This window comes from Daphnia carinata, chromosome 5, assembly GCF_022539665.2.
Source record: "Daphnia carinata strain CSIRO-1 chromosome 5, CSIRO_AGI_Dcar_HiC_V3, whole genome shotgun sequence".
Taxonomy (NCBI): domain Eukaryota; kingdom Metazoa; phylum Arthropoda; class Branchiopoda; order Diplostraca; family Daphniidae; genus Daphnia; species Daphnia carinata.
The window spans coordinates 8,797,804-8,817,807 of NC_081335.1; the positions used below are offsets into that span (position 1 = coordinate 8,797,804).

Sequence of the window (20,004 nt, forward strand, 5' to 3'; positions counted from 1 at the left end):
CTTGCTAGGGCATTATGGGGCTGATTTACGTGTAAACAAATAAAAAAAGCAGGGATCAGGAATATGAACCCACATGTTCAGCAAACATTATCTGTTTGAGTAGTCGTTACGACTCGATACAAGTCTATTTACCTAAACCCACAAAGTACTAGTCAATTTAATACCTTATTTGAACCAATAATTTGTCTCATTTTTAAGATTTTTATAAATTTTTTATCTATTTTTTCTTGTAAGTTGAAACTAGGTCTGGCTAACTGATTCAACGCGTCGTCTGCTCTGGATCATCGCTCATTTTCAGTAACAATGGAAGGAGCAAGAAGGTCGAAGGTAAGTGCTCTTTTACTTAATTTAACAGTTTGATAATCTTTTGGATAAATGATCTTTATAGTGATTGGTGGTAAATATATATCTTATTCAATTTTGTGTTGCAAACTTGGCATTGGCTTCTATATTGATAAATGGTACGCCACAGCCAGTCGTTGGCACAACGTGGCTAGCCCTCTGGATTTTGGGCGCCTTCGTACTTCAGGAATTTAGGTTTGTAAAATATACCACAAAATGAATTGCTTTTGTGACTAAGTTGTTTAAATTAAATCTTTAATTTATTTGCTTGTTAACTTTGCAGATTACAGTTACAAATGCCATGAAAGTATTTATTGATTAAACATTGTTTTACATTTTTAGACGAGGAGACAGGCTTTGCTGGGCTGCAAAGCAAACAACTAGAAATTGTCATTAGATAGTGTAACTAGATCTTTTGACAGCTGAATTCGTCACTTAAAAAATTTCAAAGAAGACAAAATCAGAGCATGTCTAGAAGTTATGACTGAACGTAAGTAAACAGTGCTAAAGTACAGGATTATAGAAATTGCATACCATTTACAATTGTTTTTAATCCCTTGTATTGTAGGTAAGAGTCCTTTTGGGATTTCTGCTTGCATCCGAGACTCTTCCCCATCCCCAGCTTAAACATTCATTCTCGTCTCCAGTTGGTCAAGAATTCATCTAAAATGTGGTACTTGTTTGCTCACTAGACATTGTTTACATTGTTTCTCATCATGCATGAATTTCTGTTTCACTCACAAATGTGCTGAATAGGTATTTTGCTACTGGAGTTTTAATTGGATGCGTGACGTACGGTTGGCAACGCAGTCGTGAAATCCAAATTGTTGTGTATCGCGTGACGGCATTCAAATGAGAACCTGCTATTGTGTGGCTGCCTGATTGTATATTAATGCGCATACGGACTTGTCTGCGTGCCTGCACATATCGATCGTCCGTTGTCTATTGTTGGCCAAATTTTGCGAGAGACTTAAATTGCCTGCAGAAAATAGACCCCCCCCCCCCCCATTAATCGGTAAGGAACATCTCAACGGCCAATGCCCGGCCATAGCATTAATGCTAATGTAATTGCAACATTTTGAGGGCATGTCTAGAGCCACACCTCCAAGGACTTGTATTGTTTATTAAACTCTTTAGTCCATTCATTTAACGTTAGGTTAATTATTTTCAAGGAACCTCGGGATAGAACCGTCTACGTGTGAATCATCTTTTGAAAATCCGCCATTTGGCCGTCTGAGATGCCCGTTTTGCCATGATGGTTTCCATTTCCTTGCAGAGCCTGGCTGTTGGCAACAAAGCCAACGTGTTCCTGCACAGCAATTCAAACACTTGTAAGTACAAGGTTTATTCGACAATAATTATCTTATTAGGCCTTAATCGATATTCCTTTTTACCTTAGCCCTCATTCACATCGTGTGGAAGGAATGAATACCTTTATCGCATGTCAAAGATAAGGAGAAACTACTTTAAATTGGTGAGTGCAATTTATTCATCGTTCCGTACATCTCCTTTTCGCCCTTCCGGCATTCCTTTGTTATTTACTAATTTAAAAAGATAAAAATAGGTACCGGTTAATTATGCACGTACACGTTATATTTGAATGGAAGTAGCGTGATGCATAATTTTTAACTGTCGGGGCCTTTTTTTTGGATCGTTTTCGAACAGTAGACAAACATAGATGGCTCTTAGCCTTGATTTGTGGTGAAGGACTTTTACGAGTTTCAACAGTAACCTCATTTGTTATTCATATTTTATGAGATGGGATGTAAATGGAGGACCATTTTGCAGTTGCATGCAAAAAAAACTTTTTTTTTTTTTCTAAATAACTCGTTTGCTTTTCTTGCGCCCTTTCTCGGCGCCATTAAAAATGGAAGTGGCAGCCATTTTCTCTCGAGTAAATGGCGCTTTAGTATTTTATGTGGTCGAAATTTGTTCCTTTTTTGCGTAGGAAATGGCCGACAAATGAAAAGTTCAATTGATAAGCGGTGCGATGTGCCCCGAAAGACGTTAAAGTCACGTGACTGGCGATTGAATTACGCTCGTAAATGTCGTCGTTGACTAATAGGCGCATCAATTCGTTTCCGTTGGCTGCAATGATCTTTAACGACTTTAAAACATGTTTTTCTTTTCCAGCTGTATTACGAAGAGCTGATCGTTCAACCAATGGCAGAGCGTCTTGTTGTATACAACGGAAATCGCATTCAGGAGACCGTTCCCGTTAGCTCGCACTATTGCGCGTTTTCGTTGGCGGGAGATAACACTTTGATTCGTCCAAAGAGGATTCTGTATAAAGTTATATTTTTCAATTTCTTTTTAATTAAACAAAATTATTTCATTTTCTATTTTGGCAATTTAATTGAATTTTAGGGGAAAAGTGTTAACTTACCTGTGGATGCTGAATAAGAGTTAAATATTTAAATCAGCCTCTGCAATATTGCCATCCTTTATGAGTGGTCGACACGCCTCAGGACATTCGTTGGCTTTTCCCGACCAGCCTCCGATATTGCCAAAAGCAAAGCCAATCCGTTGACTTGGAAACGGATTGAAAATTTGGCAATCACATTTTTTCATTAAGGGATCAAGTTTTACAATAGTAACTATCATATCATTTGATTAATTTTATCCAATATTAGTTAATTATTTCCAAAAAAAAAAAGATAGGTTTACGACAACGTGTTGACTTGTGACGCTGTCCGGCATTTATAAAAATCCTCTTCTAACCTTGATTGGGATCTCGTGCTCTGGGCAAGTTTAGAAAGGCACATGCTTTTTATTTATGTTTAAAAAGTATTAAATCATTTGAAGGCATCAGTGAAATTTAATAGGAATTATACCAGCCAAAACAGAGACACCTTGCCGAGGATGATCTCTCATCGTTTGAAAACGTGTCATTTGATCGCAGCCATTCTTGCACGGCATCAATTTCCCTCTGCAAAATGAACGCCGTCAATGTTCCGTTAGTTGTAAACATGGACATCGAGGACTACTAGGAAACGCCACATTTGCGATTCGAGTCGTCGGGAAAAGGTCGTGATCTATTGGCTCACGTCTTGACCTTTGGCAGCTGTTGGTAATACGACGTTTGTTTTGGATCTAATCCGGCATGTTGCAGAGGTCAACGTTATTGTAGTACACGCTGCAGAGGTGGCCGTAAACTGGCCCATCGCTATTGAAATTATAGTGACAATCCCGGGGTAACTATCAGCGTGAAATAACGTTTCGTTTGACCGAATAATGCGTAGGCAATTTTTTTTTTCAGATTTCTTCCACGGCTCGATGACTCGCACGTCCACTAGCTCCGTTTTTTTTTTTTTTTTGGCGCGTTGACTCCCTTTGGCACTTGCACAACGGTGAAATTAACAATCTGTTATCGATTTCTTGGCAAACTGGAGATGCCGTTTCAGCAACAAGTAAATACGTTTTCCGTTAAAATAATGCAGAAATGCAAGTGACTACTAAAACGATGGCCACGAAAGAGCTTTGAAATGATTCATTATTCAATTAATCATTTCTTTTCTACTAGGGTCACGTACGCCACCAATTCCTGTGTGTGCACACTCGAGAAATGAACAGCCCCGAGATTTTCTATCATCGCAGTGTCACGGGGTACGAATTCAACAGTGACTGGTCGTATCATTTTACGTCCCCATATATGGAAATATTAGTACGTATTTTGCTATTGATTTTAACCCACACATATGTATAGATTAATGTACGAGCTCTTAACGCGGTCAACGTAAGCCGTAGCTCAGTGCACACCCTTTTCGGGGTGTTGGTCGAAAATTGAAAATGCCAACGACGTACTTTTTCCTCTCCAAAGAAGCAAAGTCACGTGTTTTGGCTAAATGATGAAGTACGATATCGCGCACGAACCGGTTTAATTGCACTTGTCAATTTTTATTTTATTATCTTAGCTGCGTGAATCGATTGCTTTTAAAATGCAAATGGAGAAATGTGCGAGTCCTGGCTGAACTTTGTCTCTACAGAGGAGATACACGCAAGATAAGGATGTTTTCGAGAAAACCGGGCGTGTGTTGTATTAAGCAGGTTAGGTGGAAACGTGAGTTATCTCGCCCCATTATCATTGTGAAGGTAAGAAATTAAATTAAAGTGTTTATTTGAATTGTTTGCTGGACGAACTATTTTTGTCTTGATAGGTAAACAAAGAGATTTGTATGAAATGGGAGAGTTAATTCATTTTTCCTTTAGGGATGTTGATATTAGAAAGGGTCTAACGACATTCGCTTAATGAGACAGATGGTCATCAATTCCCTATGAGTTAAGAGACAAATTTTGGTTCTAATCCAATTTCTTTTTGCGTATCATTTACAGGGGGGAAAGATAGCAGCCGTCTGTGTCACTGTGAATATTTAGAAGAGAGCTGGTTACGTGCGATTACTCGTGTGGTTTACCACATCACAAAACGTTGTACGTGACCGTCATCATGTTCACACCGAACGGTAAGGCCAACCGCAATTTCACCAGTAATAGTCAAATGGGAATGTTTTTTTATAAACACATGCTACCTTTCCCTCTCATTAATCATTGACACAACATCTGCACGTTGTGTGGCGAAGCAGAAAAATATGGCGGTGGTGTTGATTTTATCAAAAAAAAAAAGCAGAAAATGAGTGGATACGTGTTTGGTAGTTGCCATGCCCCCTCTATCCGCCTCCATTTGGAGGGTGAGTCAAGAACGTGAAAATTGACATTTTCAAAGCAGGAACGAGAAAGAAACAGACGAACCAGGTACTTGGCAAAAGGGCTCGAACGTTCGAGCCCTCAAAACAACACGACAGATGGCTCAACGATTCTTACCGCACTTGCGCACTGCGCATCCTGTCATCCCTCACGTAGGCCTCTGTTTCTCCAGCCTTTAAGGGCAAGTATCATAACGTGATTAACTCCTTACAAACTTGATACTAATTTTAGTAATAATGGATAATGTTTTTTGTTTTTCAGATTTGAACTCTACGGATGAACACGTCGATACGTTTACGCGTTTGACAAGGACAGTTGCAGTAAGTGAGAAAAAAAAAAAGAAATAGCCTACAGCTGAATTGCTGTGTACTTGGGTGCACATGCTTTCAGTCACGTAGGCTATGGGTACGCACGCTTTCTTTTTCGCCGAAAACACACACACGGGGTTGCTCGCGGTCAGCAGTTGAAAAACCAGTTGTGATGTCAACTTGCTTACTGAGAAAAAAGCAAACATTATTCCCCGGGAAATAGTTCCGCAATTGGAAATGCATTCGATGCTTACGTAATGAATGCGTGGGTTCAAAAGCGATACTAAATTATAAGTTGAATGGCACTCGCGGCCATTTCTCATTTGACAAAAAATGCACTAAAAATGAGTAAAGTGGGCATTAATAGCTGCCATTTTCTATGGTGGCCGATGTATTTCCCTTCTAAAAAAAAAAGAAGCAAGGTCTGTAAAAAAGGTTTTTTTGTGTATGTGTTTAGGGATCGACGGACAGGGTGGTACGGTAATGGTACGTGGCCGTAGACTCCGCCTCTCACTCACGATTACGTATTTTTGTTTTCCTCCCCCTCCCCCTCTTAACAGTCGGATGGTGTACGTGATCTCCGCAAAATGAACTTCAGTTGGGTCCACACCGTTGGATCCTGACGGTCGCTACGGGCAGTTGCTGCAAACATTTTTTCATAATTTTTTTTTTTTTTAATTTTTGTATAAAGGAAACGTTATTCTCGTACGAAAAGTATACTTATATAGAGGTGTGTTATTTCGAGACGTTGGCTTGTTTGTCAACACTCGTCGAGACAGTTTGACATTTTTGTTAGCAGACGCATATGTAGGCAAGCGGTTTGAATTTCAACCGCAGTGGGTCTCTGCCGGTCGTCCATAAAACGTTACTTTGAAAACCAAAATAATATCTCGTGTGGCAAAGGCCTTCAGTCATGCAAGACAGAATGGAGTGGCTTTTGGATATTAGTCAGTGTGTCGTTCGTGATTTGGATAAGTACGGCATTTGCGTTGTTGACAATTTCATGGGCAAGGAGCGGGCCGAGACGATACATCGCTCGGTCGTTTCCATGTACGAGACGGGCATTTTTGTCGAAGGCGAAACGGTGGGCCTCAAGTCGAGTAAAATAGGCACGGCTAAGAATGTACGGAGCGATAAAATTACTTGGGTCGATGGATCGGAAAACAATTGCACCACTATTGCTCACCTCATTGCGACAGTCGACACGATTATTATGAATTTCATTCGGATAAACAGATTGACACAAACGGGTCATCAAACGCCGATCGGCGGTAGGACCAAGGTATATTTTTCAAATTTACATGTTTTCGTTTGATTGACATTTCATTTTGATGTAGGCGATGGTGTCCTGTTATCCGGGCAATGGTTCACACTACGTCAAACACGTGGACAATCCAAACCGAGATGGCCGATGTATCACAGCCACGTATTACGTAAACAAGGACTGGGATGCAAAGGTATCGTTCCTAATTAATTGGACAAAGAAAGAATGTACTGATGCTTGAAATCTGCCTAAACAGGTATAAAAACTGTCTACCTCTTAAAAATTAACGCAAAAACACTTTGACACATAGGAAACTGGTGGATTGTTGCGAATGTTTCCGCAAGCGTGGCCAACCAAAGTGGTGGACATCGAACCCATTCTCGATCGGATGGTTTTCTTTTGGTCAGATCGTCGGAATCCTCACGAAGTTCAACCGTCCTTCCGCACTCGTTATGCAATTACCATTTGGTATTTCGATGCTAAAGAGAGGGAAGAGGCGAAAGAACGCAATAATGTCAAAACAAATGTGGCCGTTGATAGTCATTGATTTTTTATTTTCATCACAAGTCTTTTGTCCTCAAAGTCATTTCTCTGTGTGCCATTTTCCTAAGCCGCAGTCGACGTTCGCATCCTTTTTTCCCATTATCTATTAAAAATCGTGGACATTTTTTTTTAATACGATATTTCTTTTAAATTGTGATTTTTTTTTTGTACATTAAAAGCAAAGGCGAGGCTCGTTCGCCAACTAATTCGGCGTTAAAATTTCGTTCAAAAATACATTTGGGCAATAAATTGAGCTATATATTGATGCCAATTGGGTTTTTTTTTGGCCTTTGAATATTCAGCGAGCGACGAAAATAAAACTGCAACGCTTACAAAAAAAGTAAGTTTTTTTATTTAGAAAAAATGCATCGTATTTTTTGCAATCGCAGGATGTGCCTCATATTACGCCGCGATTGAATTTCATAACTGATGGAATGCGTGACCATGGTCTGACGGTTGTTGCACTCGGCTTGTTGGCCGATAAAATCAGGGGCTTTGCTCCTGGACGTCTTTCACTTTTCCAGATTTACATTACCAATATCTGTACTACATAACATCACCTGCTTTACTCTGATATATAACTAAACGATTCTACGGCCGTAGGTGTAAAAAGCCCCTGGAGTACATGTCGATAATACTTATTAACCTTGTATATTACCGTACAAGGCAATCCTCCATTGCATTTACAGGTACTTGTTATGTAAGTAGTAAACGAGTTGTCAACTGATTGTTTGGTGTAATCAACCTAAAACAGCTAGCAAACTTCTTTTTTCAAGTGCAACCATCGTGATGAAGCCGTGACTTTATTTTTAAGTGAAATTACGTCAATCTATTGCCAATTAGCAAAAAAGGACACTCTTGGCATTGATAAATAGCTTTTTCATGTCGTCACCACGCGTCGCCATTGTCAGCAACTTGGCGTTTGGCAACTTCAACCGGTTCGTAATTTGCCATGGACGACTAACTGTTTTTTTAAGTATTACTTTTAAAATCTTTTTGTTTTTACTACAATAACTCATACTTATGCAATTTAAATGAATCTCATACGATACGTATAGATTCATTTTCGAAACAAGTACTGAAATTTCATTTTTTATCTATTGATAAATCAGCCAAATATTTGGCACTTGGTAAATTTCAATGTTCAGCCATTCTTAATTTTAGTTTAGATAATAGGGTTTCAATTCTGTAGTCCGATGTTAACGGATTTACTTGGTTAGAATGATGACATGATTCTTCGAAATCGTCCCACAGATAATATAAAAATCCTTGACACCTAACACATGCTACGTTGCATTTCGGTAAATGTGCTTTGTATTTCAAGATGTGCTGCTGAAGTGACAACTCACATTTGAACATGTGACAATAGGTGAGCAATTTATTAAAACGTATGCTATTTTAGAGAAACATTATTCGTTACCTGTTTTAGTAGGAAAGATTTGTTTAATTTTTAATCTTTGTGTGCTAAAGAAATGGGATGGAGGTGATACAACCCAATGCCACTCCGCTTCCAAAGCTGAAGACAACTTTTAAGCCCCCCTCAAATTACGGATGGGTATGTGTTCTCTAACTGATCCAGGTTTACAATCACACTGTCAGTGCATGACGTGAACTATTAAACTTTACAACTGCATTAGTCATTTAAATAATAAAGTTGGCTTAATCAAGGCAATCGTCTAAGCTAGATGTGCAGTCCTCCGTAACTGAAAGGAAGCCATTTCAGAATTATAGCAACTGTAGTATTTGCAAAGTTGATCTTTACAAAGGTATCATTTAAAAAATTCTGAATTAGAGTTTTATAGTTATAATCCTGAACAACTTAACATTTCGATCTTTCAGAGCCATTTTAAATTTTCAAATAATTCTAGCATGAGTCATATTGCATGTGATCTCCCTGATAAAACTAATATTTATTTCGCAGTTCCTCTGTTTATCAGGGAAAAATAATAATGTCATTAATTCAAACATAAATGATTAAGCCAATATGTTTAATGGAAATCTTAATGGTTTGTGGATTTCATTTATAGGTCATGTCATTTCATAATTCATTCATTTCAATCATGAATTTCATTCATGAATATTATCGATCGAAAGAGCCAGAAATAATCGCCTTTTAATCAAGAAGGACTGCAGCAGAAGTGCATACAACAAAATAAAGGTTTTGTTTTTTGTTGTTTCATAAGTAAGTTTGAAAGGGAAGGGTAAGATAATTTTTTGTTTTTGTTTTCTTCATTTCCTACGTTAAATTTCATCACTTCTGGCTATTGTTTTACATGCGACGTCTTCGTTTTTCGTCTTCTCGGAATAGAGCTTTAGAGTATGGGAGTGAAAAATATAAAGGCCATCATTGGTGTTGAACAATGGATTCCTATCCTATCCCCCTCAATTTGCCTGATGTTCTAGCAATGACGTCTTCCATAGAATAACCTTGGCAATTTGGAGAAGTAGAAAATCCTACGTGTATTTTCTTCTTGCCAGCTCAGTAGAGCACCAACTTCCACGGTGTGCAGACGTGTTTTTATTGCTCTTGTTATCTTCGCAGTGCTTCAAAGGGAAATGTTGAAATTGGCCTCTCCACAGAATGCACCGTTAAAGCCAGTACCATCCCTGATAAACTCTTGATGGTTAATTTTTTATTTTCAGGTTCTATTAATTGTAATTACTGTATCAGATTGTTGTCATTGAATTTAGTTTTTGCAATAAGTTCAATTTGTAACTGATCGTTATTAATTTTTTTAAAATTTCTTTTTCTCGATATGCATTCAGACGAGCAATTGTTATTTTGTTATTTTTAGGCACTTCACGCGTGAAGTGCCTCTCGTCAAAGAAAAGAGATGGCCGCCAAGAAGTTGCCAAGTACCAGTGTTAATAAAATATATCTTGTTTGTAATTCTATTTCAAAAAATTCAGTTAAAGGGATAACCAGACCGGCAACCACCTTTCCATCTCCTTGCTGTTCGGACCGACCTTGTCCTGTTTCGGACATGTGGAATGAACTGTCACTGAAGAATGAGGGAAGACGTGAGTAGAATGACATATAACTCGGAGACATTCTCAATCATTAATAGGTTTGCGTTTGTTGCCAGATCAACGAAGAAAGCGAAAAGGTGTGGTCCTTCTATGCCGTTCACTAATTGTGATGCAATCAGCCAGAGAAAAAGTTGGACGAAACATAACAGGATTTGCACCCATATCGAAGGTTCATTCATATGTAATTTTTTCCACGTTACTCTTAAATTTCTGATGCTCTCCCTCTTACTTAGGGATGACTCATTTTTTTTCTTTATGGGTGTTGTTTTTATGTTTTTCCTCAATTGCCTCGCTATTAATTATTAATAACCCTTTGCTTTTGTTTAGTTTGACTAGATGTTTTCTTCATAAATAAGGATGTATTCAGAAATTTCTTGTTCTCCAAAGTGGTCCATTGCAGAACTTGTGTACCAGTACAAGTGGCAAGCAGGATAATATATGGCACTTGTATTAAAACTAATTAAAATCACAACTATCACAGGTGCTTGACCTTTTGCCAGTCGAGGAAAGTGCTCTCCATGACAAGATTCTTTTCTCCCTAATTTTGTATGGTACTATCCTTCTGTTGGAATCACATGAGAAGTGATTTAATGTCAACAGGTAAAATTACTTCATTTAAACTACTTGGTTGATGATTAATATAGTTTTTTTTGTAAAGAAAGTGTGATGATTGTTACTGCGAATCTGCAGAAACTGGTGAGCTGTACAACTGGCTGCTAACCGCTCATCTTGAATATTTGATCTCATACAACTGTCAGATTGTATTAAAACTTTATTTTGTCAGGTTCAGAAATTCTTCAATTAATCAGAAAATTGTAACCAACTTTAAGAAATTATCATAGGAAAAGAAATGCAGAATGCTACAGTTTCCTCAGTACGGAGAGGAACAGTGTAGCAAGTCCAGGTCACCTAACCTGTATCTCATGAAATCTCGAATAACTAGTTTACGTAGATGATTTGAACCACTTATCCAAAGGGTAACAATTTGAAGTTCGTCGAAACAGAAATTCCAATAATGTTCTTCTTGACTTGTTCTAAATAGGCAATAAAATTCAACATGGGTTTTTAAGAAGTATGGAAGACTTAAAAGGTAAACATTTCGATAAATGTCAATGATGATCAAATAAGTTGAATTTAGCATAATTTCTAGGACCTGATTCCTGAAACAGTGACGGGGGATAATACATTTGCAGGTCAATGTCTCAACATCCCAAAACCTGATTGATTTTTCAGAGTCGACCGTCACCAGCCATCCGAAGTTGTAAGCATAACGGGCGTGAGCATGATATGCTACACGTAGCTCACGAATGACTTGGAAATCCGCTATAGAACGTATTTGAATTTTTAATATTGTTGGAGTTCTCATAAAAATCGCAAAGTATTTGGCATCAGATTCAAGGCGCATCACTTGAGCAATGGAATGATCTTCTATCCTTTCGACGGCTAATCCGGTTGGACTGAGAAATCGGCGTATCGTTATCCGCGTATCGAAATGTAAAGGAACTTGGACGTAGCGATCTGGGAAGCAGTCAGCAGTCGGGAGGTATGGCCTGTCACAGGAGATCAACAGATTATGTGCTGAGTGAAATAGTACTATCCGATCTTCATTCTCTGCATCTGTTTTATCTTGGATGTGTTGAACTAATTGTTTGCTTATCAGGTCCCACTGACAGATAGTTCCATCTTGATGTGAACTAAAGATGAAATCACCTTGTAGCTGCAGTTGCCTTATAGGAGCTTGAATTGCCCCCGTTAAAAGACAATTGAATTTCAACGTCCACCTATTCAACAGCATTATGGAAGGTGAATTTCCATCAATGGCCAAGGCTATACGTTTAGCATCCATCGTAAGGAAATAGATGCTGAATTTCCCTATTTCAACGGAACATGTCAAGTATTTACCCAGTATCCAATTCATTTCGGTATTTTGCTTGGCATTAAATAATTTCTTGTAGAGAAAAGATTTCTTTAGTTGTTCTTTGCCACGCTGATAGAGAGCTTCGTGGAAGTGTGGATTTTTTTTTCTTTCTTTTTTATAACGGCGTTTCCATACATTTTCGTCCCTGACAAAGACATACCACGTCTTTGAGACCAATTCGCAGTTGCGTAAACTTTCAACATCAAGAAGAGAGAAAATGACTGCTACAACATCGTTCATGTGGCGTTGAACGAGCAGATTGATAATATCCAGTTGAGTCTCCATCTGATAATTTGGACATGTTATTGGTTTTTGCAGAGATATTGATATTATAGGCTGCCGAGCACTTACTCTTTTGGCTAGTAATTTTCTCCATCACCAATTGTCACAGTAAATTTTCAAACTTTTTTTGAGCCGTAAGTAAATCATTGACAATTCTCTGCTAGTACAGTCAGACGAAAATAAGTGAACGTCTATCAATCGTCTAGTGGCGCTAACAGCGGCAGAAAAAGACACTATTGTTTACTAGTTGGAGTTATTTACTTTAGTTTTGGCGCGACACATGTATTTTTTTATGTACCGATATGTCAGTTAACTTTTCCATTTAAGTTTTCATCACTGATTTTTAATGCATTGTTCTTATGTTAATTATAGTTTTTTTAATAATTCACCACCTGCTTTCGCTTTAACATTGTTTACTCTATTTACTTTTGTGTCATAATTGATATTTGGCAACGCTGGCATCTTTGGCGCGCTTTGTATCAGTATGGTAGATTATAGCATTAAGTGGTGACACATTATGGGAGAATGACTGTTATTTTTTGTTCTGTTATTTTTTGTTCTGTTACTTGTAAACTTGGTGACTATTACTTTTTTCGTAGCAATGTTTCCATGTTTTTTTCAACAAATATTTTAGTTTTTAGGGAGTTGCACGCTATTCACGAGACTTCACGTCTGGCAATGTAGCAAAATATATTGGAAGTTTTGCATCAGGATAGTATAAGGTAAATATTAATGTAAAGGTATATAGCTAAATACCATTAATAAGGATATTGTTATACCAAATAAACCAAGCCACACTCATGTAAGAATCTAAATAATTTTATTTACATACAGGAATAACATGTGATCAGAAATAAGATTATACAATGACAGTACCTACAATGATACCATTTTCGAACAGTTAACGGTCAGTATGCTACTAGTGTACATGATTTGACTATTTAGTGGATGATGTAATTTTCAGTTCTTTCGTTACAGTTTGGAAGGTACTTGGAGAAAACTTCTCAACCACATACAATACAAAGACTGACATTCTAACAGACATTGAAATCTATTGGTAAGAATTCTATTAAAATTAGAATAAGTTTTTGCTGCCAGACATGGAGGTATTTTTTACACATTTTACATAAACTCACATTTACTGCATGGACGTAACAAATAACAACATTTTACTTACCTAACAGTGGAAGCGTCCGACGTGGGTGTTGAAGTAGTGGTACATTTGCAGAGGAAGGACCTCGTTGGAATGTGATATTGAAGCTTCATGTGCAGCCTTAAATACTTGCAGGCACGTGGCACATTATTGCGTAATCCGGAAGTATAGTGTAGGGAAGAGAAACATTATTCTGAAGGTCGACAGGTTACAGTGAGCCCTAGGATATGGCCATTCCCCATCGATTGATCCTGTGTGTTTCCATGGGCCTAAAACAGATGAATAACCTCGGGCAATTCACAAAAAGAAGATAAGGAATTGTTGTAAAGGCGATACGACATGTGGAATGTAACTCTGTGGTAGAGTATTGGGCTGTGGATTTAAAGGTCTTGGGTTCAAATCCAAGATACGTCCTTGCAAATTAATGTAGGGAATGTTTTTACATCTTTCAATTAACTGAATGTATTCCGAACGCAATGACCTAACTTTTACTTACTGAAACGAAAATTATTCTACATATAAATATGTTGACCTTAATCCATTCAGAAAAACAGACAAGTTGTGTATATGACTCATGGCTCAATGGTTGAGCATCGGCTTGATACGCCGAAGGTTAAGGGTTCAAACCCCTAAAGAGTCTAATGAAATAAAATGACAGACGTGCTGTTACATATCTTAGCATTCTCATACAGGAAATGTTGCAATTAGTCTTCCAATTCATTGAATGTGCTCCGAACATTAGTGAGATGACATTTACTTATTGCAACGAAAATTATTCTACATATCAATATTTTACCTTAATCCATTAAGAAAAACAAACACATTGTGTATGTGACTCATGGCTCATTGGTTGAGCATCGGCCTGGTACGCCTCATATTCAGGGTTCAAACCCCAGAAGAGTCTATTGAAATAAAATGAAGTTTTCGTTGAAAACAAAATATTATTCAAAGTAATAGAATATATAATGAAAATATATGAAGAAGAATGTAGAATCAAATATATTATATCACAATATGAACGGTTCCCATATGTTGTAAAATGGGCTTCATTATTATCATCTGTCTAGACAGGATAATGGCTACGGTTAAAATCCGTTGTTTATTATACAAGTTTCTAAATATTCAATAAAGAGTAACTTATCATATTTATTGAAAAATTTTTTTTCGAGACTAAGTTTTTGTAAAATATCCGTTCGCGTGCTTCGCACGAAGTTACCCAACTCGACTGGCCCCGTGGAATCGTGACACCTGGGAATGTAGGAAGCCTGTGGAATCGGAAACCTGACCTGGGAATCGAACCAGGAACCTTCGAGTTGGGAAGCGGACGCTTTGCGTTTCTGGCATCTGCCCCCCTATATCCCCCCATTGGGATAAGGTTTTTTATTGACTTGCGCGTACTGTTACGTTACTTAAGTGTTAAAGACTTAAACTTTCCTGAAGTGTCACAAGTATCTCAATGGTAGAGCATCGACATAGTTATATGGGATTTGAACCCACGCAATTCAGCTATATTCGTTGTGCAGAAAAGAAAATTTTTAATACTTTTTGCATATATATTGTAATATTTGAATCACTTGATAGAATTCCAAACATCATGATGGTTTCTGCATTTGAGATTGTTGCATAGCAATTGCAATTTTAGAAACCTTTGATAATTCTATATCGTATATTTTGTTCAATTGAATCATTTAGTTTATGGTTGAACTCTTTTAGGAATCGATCCCCAATCATTCGACTTACGAAGCCGATGCTCTACCATTGAGCCATGAGTTACATTCTGCCGACAACAATTTTTGCAAGTGATTTTTAGACAACCTATTACACATTTTCAATAAATATAATATAATTAACATAAATGTGTGTATTGCATGCTTGCAGGTTATTTAATAAATGCGTAAGATTTGAAATCAAGTTCTCTGATACCGTAGCCGGACTCTCTACACACAAGCTATAACACTTGTGAGATGAACGGTCAAACTAACTAATGGTATAGCGAAACGTCATCTTTCAACCATATGAGTGACAGTAAAATTATATGATATTTTATGTTCAATTTCAATCATCATTAGATAATTTTACCCTTCACTGGATTTGAACCTCAGTCTTCTCACACCGTAGCCAGACCATCTACGGATATGCCATGCTACATATACATTCATTGATCAGACTGACAAATACTATAGCAAGATTAAAATATAAACTACAATATATTCGTGCGTTGACTCAAGGTAAAAAAACATTGGAAGCGTAAGTGACTATAGCTCAATGGTTGAGCATCGGCAAGATACGCCGAAGATTAGGGTTCGATTCCTCATAGTTATTAAAAATTACATTGGTGTAGAAGTATATATGTATGTTGTGTGTGTTGTAAATTGTATGTGTGTTTGAGTTATAATAAAATGTGTAAATGTCAATATAGTTGTGTCAATGTTTCCAGGTCTTGAAAATACAGAAAATTAAACAATTAAACATAAATCGATTCTTCTAATCCACACGGTGTTAATTCACATTAAAAAAATCGTCATTAAAATAAAACATACTCGCTTTTCAAACGCAAGGACAGAATTGACATTAAAACACATAAAAAAGGCGCGACGAAAAAACCCAACGTGCAAAAAGATTATTTAATAATCATGAAAATTCAGTTTTTAGAGTCTACAAAGGAATGGTTGTGAGCAGCTCGATACTTACAATACAGCATATATTGTAAAGAGTTTCTTGCTCAAGACAAAGTCATTTTTTTGCAAAATAAGCTTAACCTGTTTATTGATATTAGACATTGTTACAGAGTTATGCAATGAAAAGTCAGTCCAAAAACAAGTTCATGTCACCTTTACGATCAGGACTATACAGATTAAAATACTGGTATTATACCATTTTACTGTTAAATAATGAAATAACTACAGATTTTTAAATCAATGATATTGGCAACCTGCTTATTTGCTGTAAAAAATCATCTACCCAAATTTTATGGTTATTGTATATCCAATGATACAGTTTGTAAATATCAGCTTTTTACTACTTACAAGTAAAATGTCTTAACAATCACCAGATTCATCGATCAACATAGTATATATAAATCCCCCCAAAACATTCTATTATTTTGTTTTTTACCTCGTTCGTGCAACAGCAATAATACCGATGCATACTTAAAACACACTTCATGGTCTATCTTTTAATTCACCGTAAATTATAATCTTTCTCAGCTATTAGTTTTAGTTACTCTTTTCTTCATTTACCATTTCTTCAGATCCATGGCAGAATCTCTTTCGTACACATTCCAATGCTCAGTTCATTGGATAACTTTGTTATTCTGATTAATCTGTAAAAAAAGCATCACATTAATACATACCATTTACAAATATTTTTAGAAATAAATATGCTTCTGCTATATCTTATTATGCCAATTATTATTCTCTTTTACCTAGAAATCAATACCTGCTTAAGTTGGCACTGATAAGCCATAATCGAGGTACCATCCAACCTATTTATATACATAAAAAAAAAGGTTTAAAAATCAGATCAATAATTATCTTACAGAGTGCACACCAAATTGGAATGAAATTCTTCTGTTTCCTTGACTGAATAGTCAAGGTGGACAACCATCCATTAAACGCCACAAGGCTGCAGCGTTTGGCCATTATATACAACAAGACTTAGTTTCGAAACTGATCTGTACATTTAGTTCCAAGATCCACCTTGCTGAAATGGAATCTACCTATAAGCAAAGCATAGGATTAAGTACGATACAAAAAAAGATACAGAAATTTAACTCACAGATCTAGTCTGTTTTTCAAAATCAAGGAGAATTTCTGTGACTTCATTTAAATTTTCTTCTGTGGTCAAGACTTTACTTATGAACTATAGTCCCCCACTTTCGCTACACGTTCTCAAGATTCTAAAATTGTCAAATCTGGTTAAATGCCAAATATAACTTCGCCAATGTGAAATTATCAAACATTCACCAGTATTTCTGGTTTGCTTACAAACTGTCTGCGCATAGTAAACTGAGCTTCATATGCACTTTTGCAGACATGATACAGCGTTGCAAACCATCGAATTGGTTAAAGAAGGACTTGTCAGATTTACAGCCCCGCTTCGATCGGGTCGGGTTTTGTTGAGCGGGTTGTTTATACCTGTTGTTGGGGCAGGTTTGACGGGTTATTACCCCACCATGATTTTATCGGGTTGTCAATCGTTGTACACAACCCGATCACAAGCAACTAATTGTTTTACTATTCCTATTTTTCAAGTCCCTATTCAATATTCCAAATACACCAGTGCTTTTCCAAGAAAAGTAAAACAAAATGAATAAGTGTTTTGCAAACCTGCATCAAACAAATACTTGGCGTGTCATCTATCTAACTAACTAAACCACGAATCCCAACCCGGTGCATTAGATCGAAGACAAGCCGTTAACGAACCGTGGGGTGCAGGTGCAGTGAAATTGCGTGCTCAGTGAAAGATAAAATCATAAGCAAAAATGCTTGAAGGATAAACGAAGCAAACACATCTGTCAATCACACAAACCACAATACGAAATAAAGTGAAAGCCAATTGGGCAATACTCAACCGTACCATCTTTATTTCCGTCTCCTTAATGGGCATGAATCTCGGGACTGACTCTCATCCCTCCAACGTCCTCTTAGGTCGTAATATGGACCACCCTAAATACATAAAAAAACAAATATGATTAAACACTTTAACATGTTAACATATACCTGCAACATCTATGGCGACGATTTCGTTGCTCCAGCGGCGATCCTGGATGCCCAGCATCTTCTTCGATGGTGGTAGGGCCCTCCTAAATACATAAAATCACAATAAGATCATAGTGTAAGACTTAAAAATTAACAAATAAATACTTGACAATTTTAGGCGGCGATCATGGTAACTTCAACGGCGTCCTATGGTGGGGAAGCCCTCCTAAAAACATGAAAACAAAATGAAATCATATCGTAAAACTTAAAACATTCAATTAAATACTTGATAATTTTGGGCGGTAATTATGGTGCCTCCGAACCTCGTTGACAACTGGTCCTCTTTTGCTATGATGAAACCCTCCTAAATAAATAAGAAAAACATGTTTAGACAATTAAACGTGTAAAACGTATACCTGAAACATACATGGCGACGATGACAGCGCCGATCCTCGATGATCCCCATCCTCTTCTATGGTGCAGCAGCCCTCCCAAATGAATAAAAACAAAATTAAATCATACTTCAAAACTTAAAACATTTAATGAAATACTTGACAATTTTCGGCGACAATCCAGGTAGCTCCGACAACGACCTTCGTGGTGGTGACGTAACCCTCCTGAATACACAAGATTTATAAAACTCTATAGTTAAGATACTAAATTTTTCATTATATACCTCAGAATCTTGGGCGATAATCCAGTGGCTGCGGGGCGATCCTCGTTGGCCAATGTCCTCTTCAGCCCCAGAGATTGCACTCCTGATTGTACAAAAGAGAAAAAAAAATTTTTTTTTTGAATATTTGATTAACAATAAGTATCATCTTAATTCTAACATAATCAGGTACACAAATTGCAGTTACATTGGATAAAAATTTCCTGAAACATGAAATTGATTATTAATCGTTAGTTAATGATCAGGAGGTTGTTTTGCGAAAGACGACTATGGTACATAGTTGCATAAAACAGTGAAATAAAATGCCTGAGATAGTGATGTGCAAAGGTAATGAATTGAGATGGACTATGCTTACGCCTTACTTAAAGTAGCCTTACTCTTAACTTAGCTTAGACCTACTTATCCTTAACTTATTCTACGTTTAAACTATTTCATCTAGACTAATCGTAATACCCAACAAAACAAAACCAGTGCAGAGGCTAACCCAGGTGCTGATGCAGTGCGTGATCGCTGAATCTACAATTTGTGAAAGCTAAGAGCACGTGCCAAAATTCTAAGAACCACTAGACGAGGAGTGCCAGCAACAAATCTACACTAGTGCATCGCGTGCCGGTGAACGAGCTACTGAGCTACTGAGCTTCTGGATTCTTTTTCTTCTCCCGCCCCCCTTTCCTTTGGTGTAAATGCCCGAGGTTCTTCATTTGTTTTAGGCACTTGGAAACAAATAAATATTTATTGATTAATAAAATTTATATACATCAATGATAACTTATACAGATAAATAATTAAATTATAGTTACCCAAAAATAATTTACTCGTGATTAGTTATGTACGCAAACAGAATCATTGTCCTACCAGCTATCAACGTTGCAATATTTCCTGTTGAAATTAATTAAAGTGCAATATTTCCTGTCAAATTCAAAATTTATAACAATATAAATGAACAGGTTCATACTTCCATTTTAATCAAATACTGTTGGAAGACTGGACATCTATAATAACATGTAGAAAACTATAAATTTACTGATCTTTGATGTTCATTGTTCCTAGTTAAGAATTAAAAACATACCTGTACTACCGAAGTCCTGTT

The 20,004-nt window shown here is 37.0% G+C and overlaps 2 protein-coding genes and 3 long non-coding RNA genes across 12 annotated transcripts; 3 read left to right on the plus strand and 2 right to left on the minus strand.

Moving 5' to 3' along the window:
- The first annotated feature begins 206 nt into the window (after positions 1 to 206).
- On the plus strand, positions 207 to 5,316 carry LOC130703103 (uncharacterized). 5 transcript variants are annotated; one of them, XR_009421014.1, is made up of 15 exons: positions 207 to 327; positions 473 to 537; positions 685 to 832; positions 911 to 1,015; positions 1,099 to 1,357; positions 1,515 to 1,673; positions 1,742 to 1,816; positions 2,476 to 2,634; positions 2,710 to 2,935; positions 3,000 to 3,536; positions 3,602 to 3,752; positions 3,866 to 3,948; positions 4,049 to 4,195; positions 4,257 to 4,802; positions 5,066 to 5,316. It is a non-coding gene; the product is annotated as an uncharacterized LOC130703103 (long non-coding RNA). The 5 variants fall into 5 exon arrangements; XR_009421015.1 differs by having other exon boundaries at positions 4,257 to 4,434; positions 4,500 to 5,316; XR_009421016.1 differs by having other exon boundaries at positions 4,257 to 4,434; positions 4,675 to 5,316.
- A 717-nt stretch (positions 5,317 to 6,033) lies between these two features.
- LOC130703099 (egl nine homolog 1-like) lies at positions 6,034 to 7,274 on the plus strand. Its single transcript, XM_057524716.2, has 3 exons — positions 6,034 to 6,633; positions 6,689 to 6,808; positions 6,926 to 7,274. The coding sequence occupies exons 1-3, from the start codon at positions 6,265 to 6,267 to the stop codon at positions 7,160 to 7,162; spliced, it is 726 nt and encodes a 241-aa protein (XP_057380699.1). The 5' UTR covers positions 6,034 to 6,264; the 3' UTR covers positions 7,163 to 7,274.
- Positions 7,275 to 9,217: 1,943 nt separating this feature from the next.
- On the plus strand, positions 9,218 to 11,975 carry LOC130703101 (uncharacterized). Of its 4 annotated transcripts, none has more exons than XR_009004532.2 (10): positions 9,656 to 9,782; positions 10,069 to 10,179; positions 10,245 to 10,357; positions 10,516 to 10,788; positions 10,847 to 10,972; positions 11,031 to 11,165; positions 11,231 to 11,278; positions 11,339 to 11,520; positions 11,581 to 11,731; positions 11,849 to 11,975. It is a non-coding gene; the product is annotated as an uncharacterized LOC130703101 (long non-coding RNA). The 4 variants fall into 4 exon arrangements; XR_009004531.2 differs by having other exon boundaries at positions 11,581 to 11,778; positions 11,849 to 11,964; XR_009004529.1 differs by lacking the exons at positions 9,656 to 9,782; positions 11,849 to 11,975 and adding an exon at positions 9,218 to 9,316 and having other exon boundaries at positions 11,581 to 11,722.
- LOC130703098 (uncharacterized) lies at positions 10,943 to 12,578 on the minus strand. The gene is made up of 2 exons (XM_057524715.1): positions 12,458 to 12,578; positions 10,943 to 12,391 (listed from the first exon to the last, which is right to left on the minus strand). Exon 2 carries the CDS (start codon positions 12,389 to 12,391, stop codon positions 11,060 to 11,062), a length of 1,332 nt encoding a protein of 443 aa, XP_057380698.1. The 5' UTR covers positions 12,458 to 12,578; the 3' UTR covers positions 10,943 to 11,059.
- A 4,382-nt stretch (positions 12,579 to 16,960) lies between these two features.
- Positions 16,961 to 17,518, minus strand: LOC130703111 (uncharacterized). The gene is made up of 3 exons (XR_009004549.2): positions 17,319 to 17,518; positions 17,091 to 17,259; positions 16,961 to 17,025 (listed from the first exon to the last, which is right to left on the minus strand). It is a non-coding gene; the product is annotated as an uncharacterized LOC130703111 (long non-coding RNA).
- Between the last annotated feature and the right edge of the window lie 2,486 nt (positions 17,519 to 20,004).

Bases quoted from the DNA above. Each gene is read 5' to 3' on its own strand.
- LOC130703099 (XM_057524716.2), top strand. From the start codon at position 6,265: ATGCAAGACAGAATGGAGTGGCTTTTGGATATTAGTCAGTGTGTCGTT. The intron at 6,634-6,688 runs GTATATTTTTCA...ATTTTGATGTAG, and splicing joins CGATCGGCGGTAGGACCAAG to GCGATGGTGTCCTGTTATCC. The intron at 6,809-6,925 runs GTATCGTTCCTA...TTTGACACATAG, and splicing joins ACAAGGACTGGGATGCAAAG to GAAACTGGTGGATTGTTGCG.
- LOC130703098 (XM_057524715.1), bottom strand. From the start codon at position 12,391: ATGGAGACTCAACTGGATATTATCAATCTGCTCGTTCAACGCCACATG.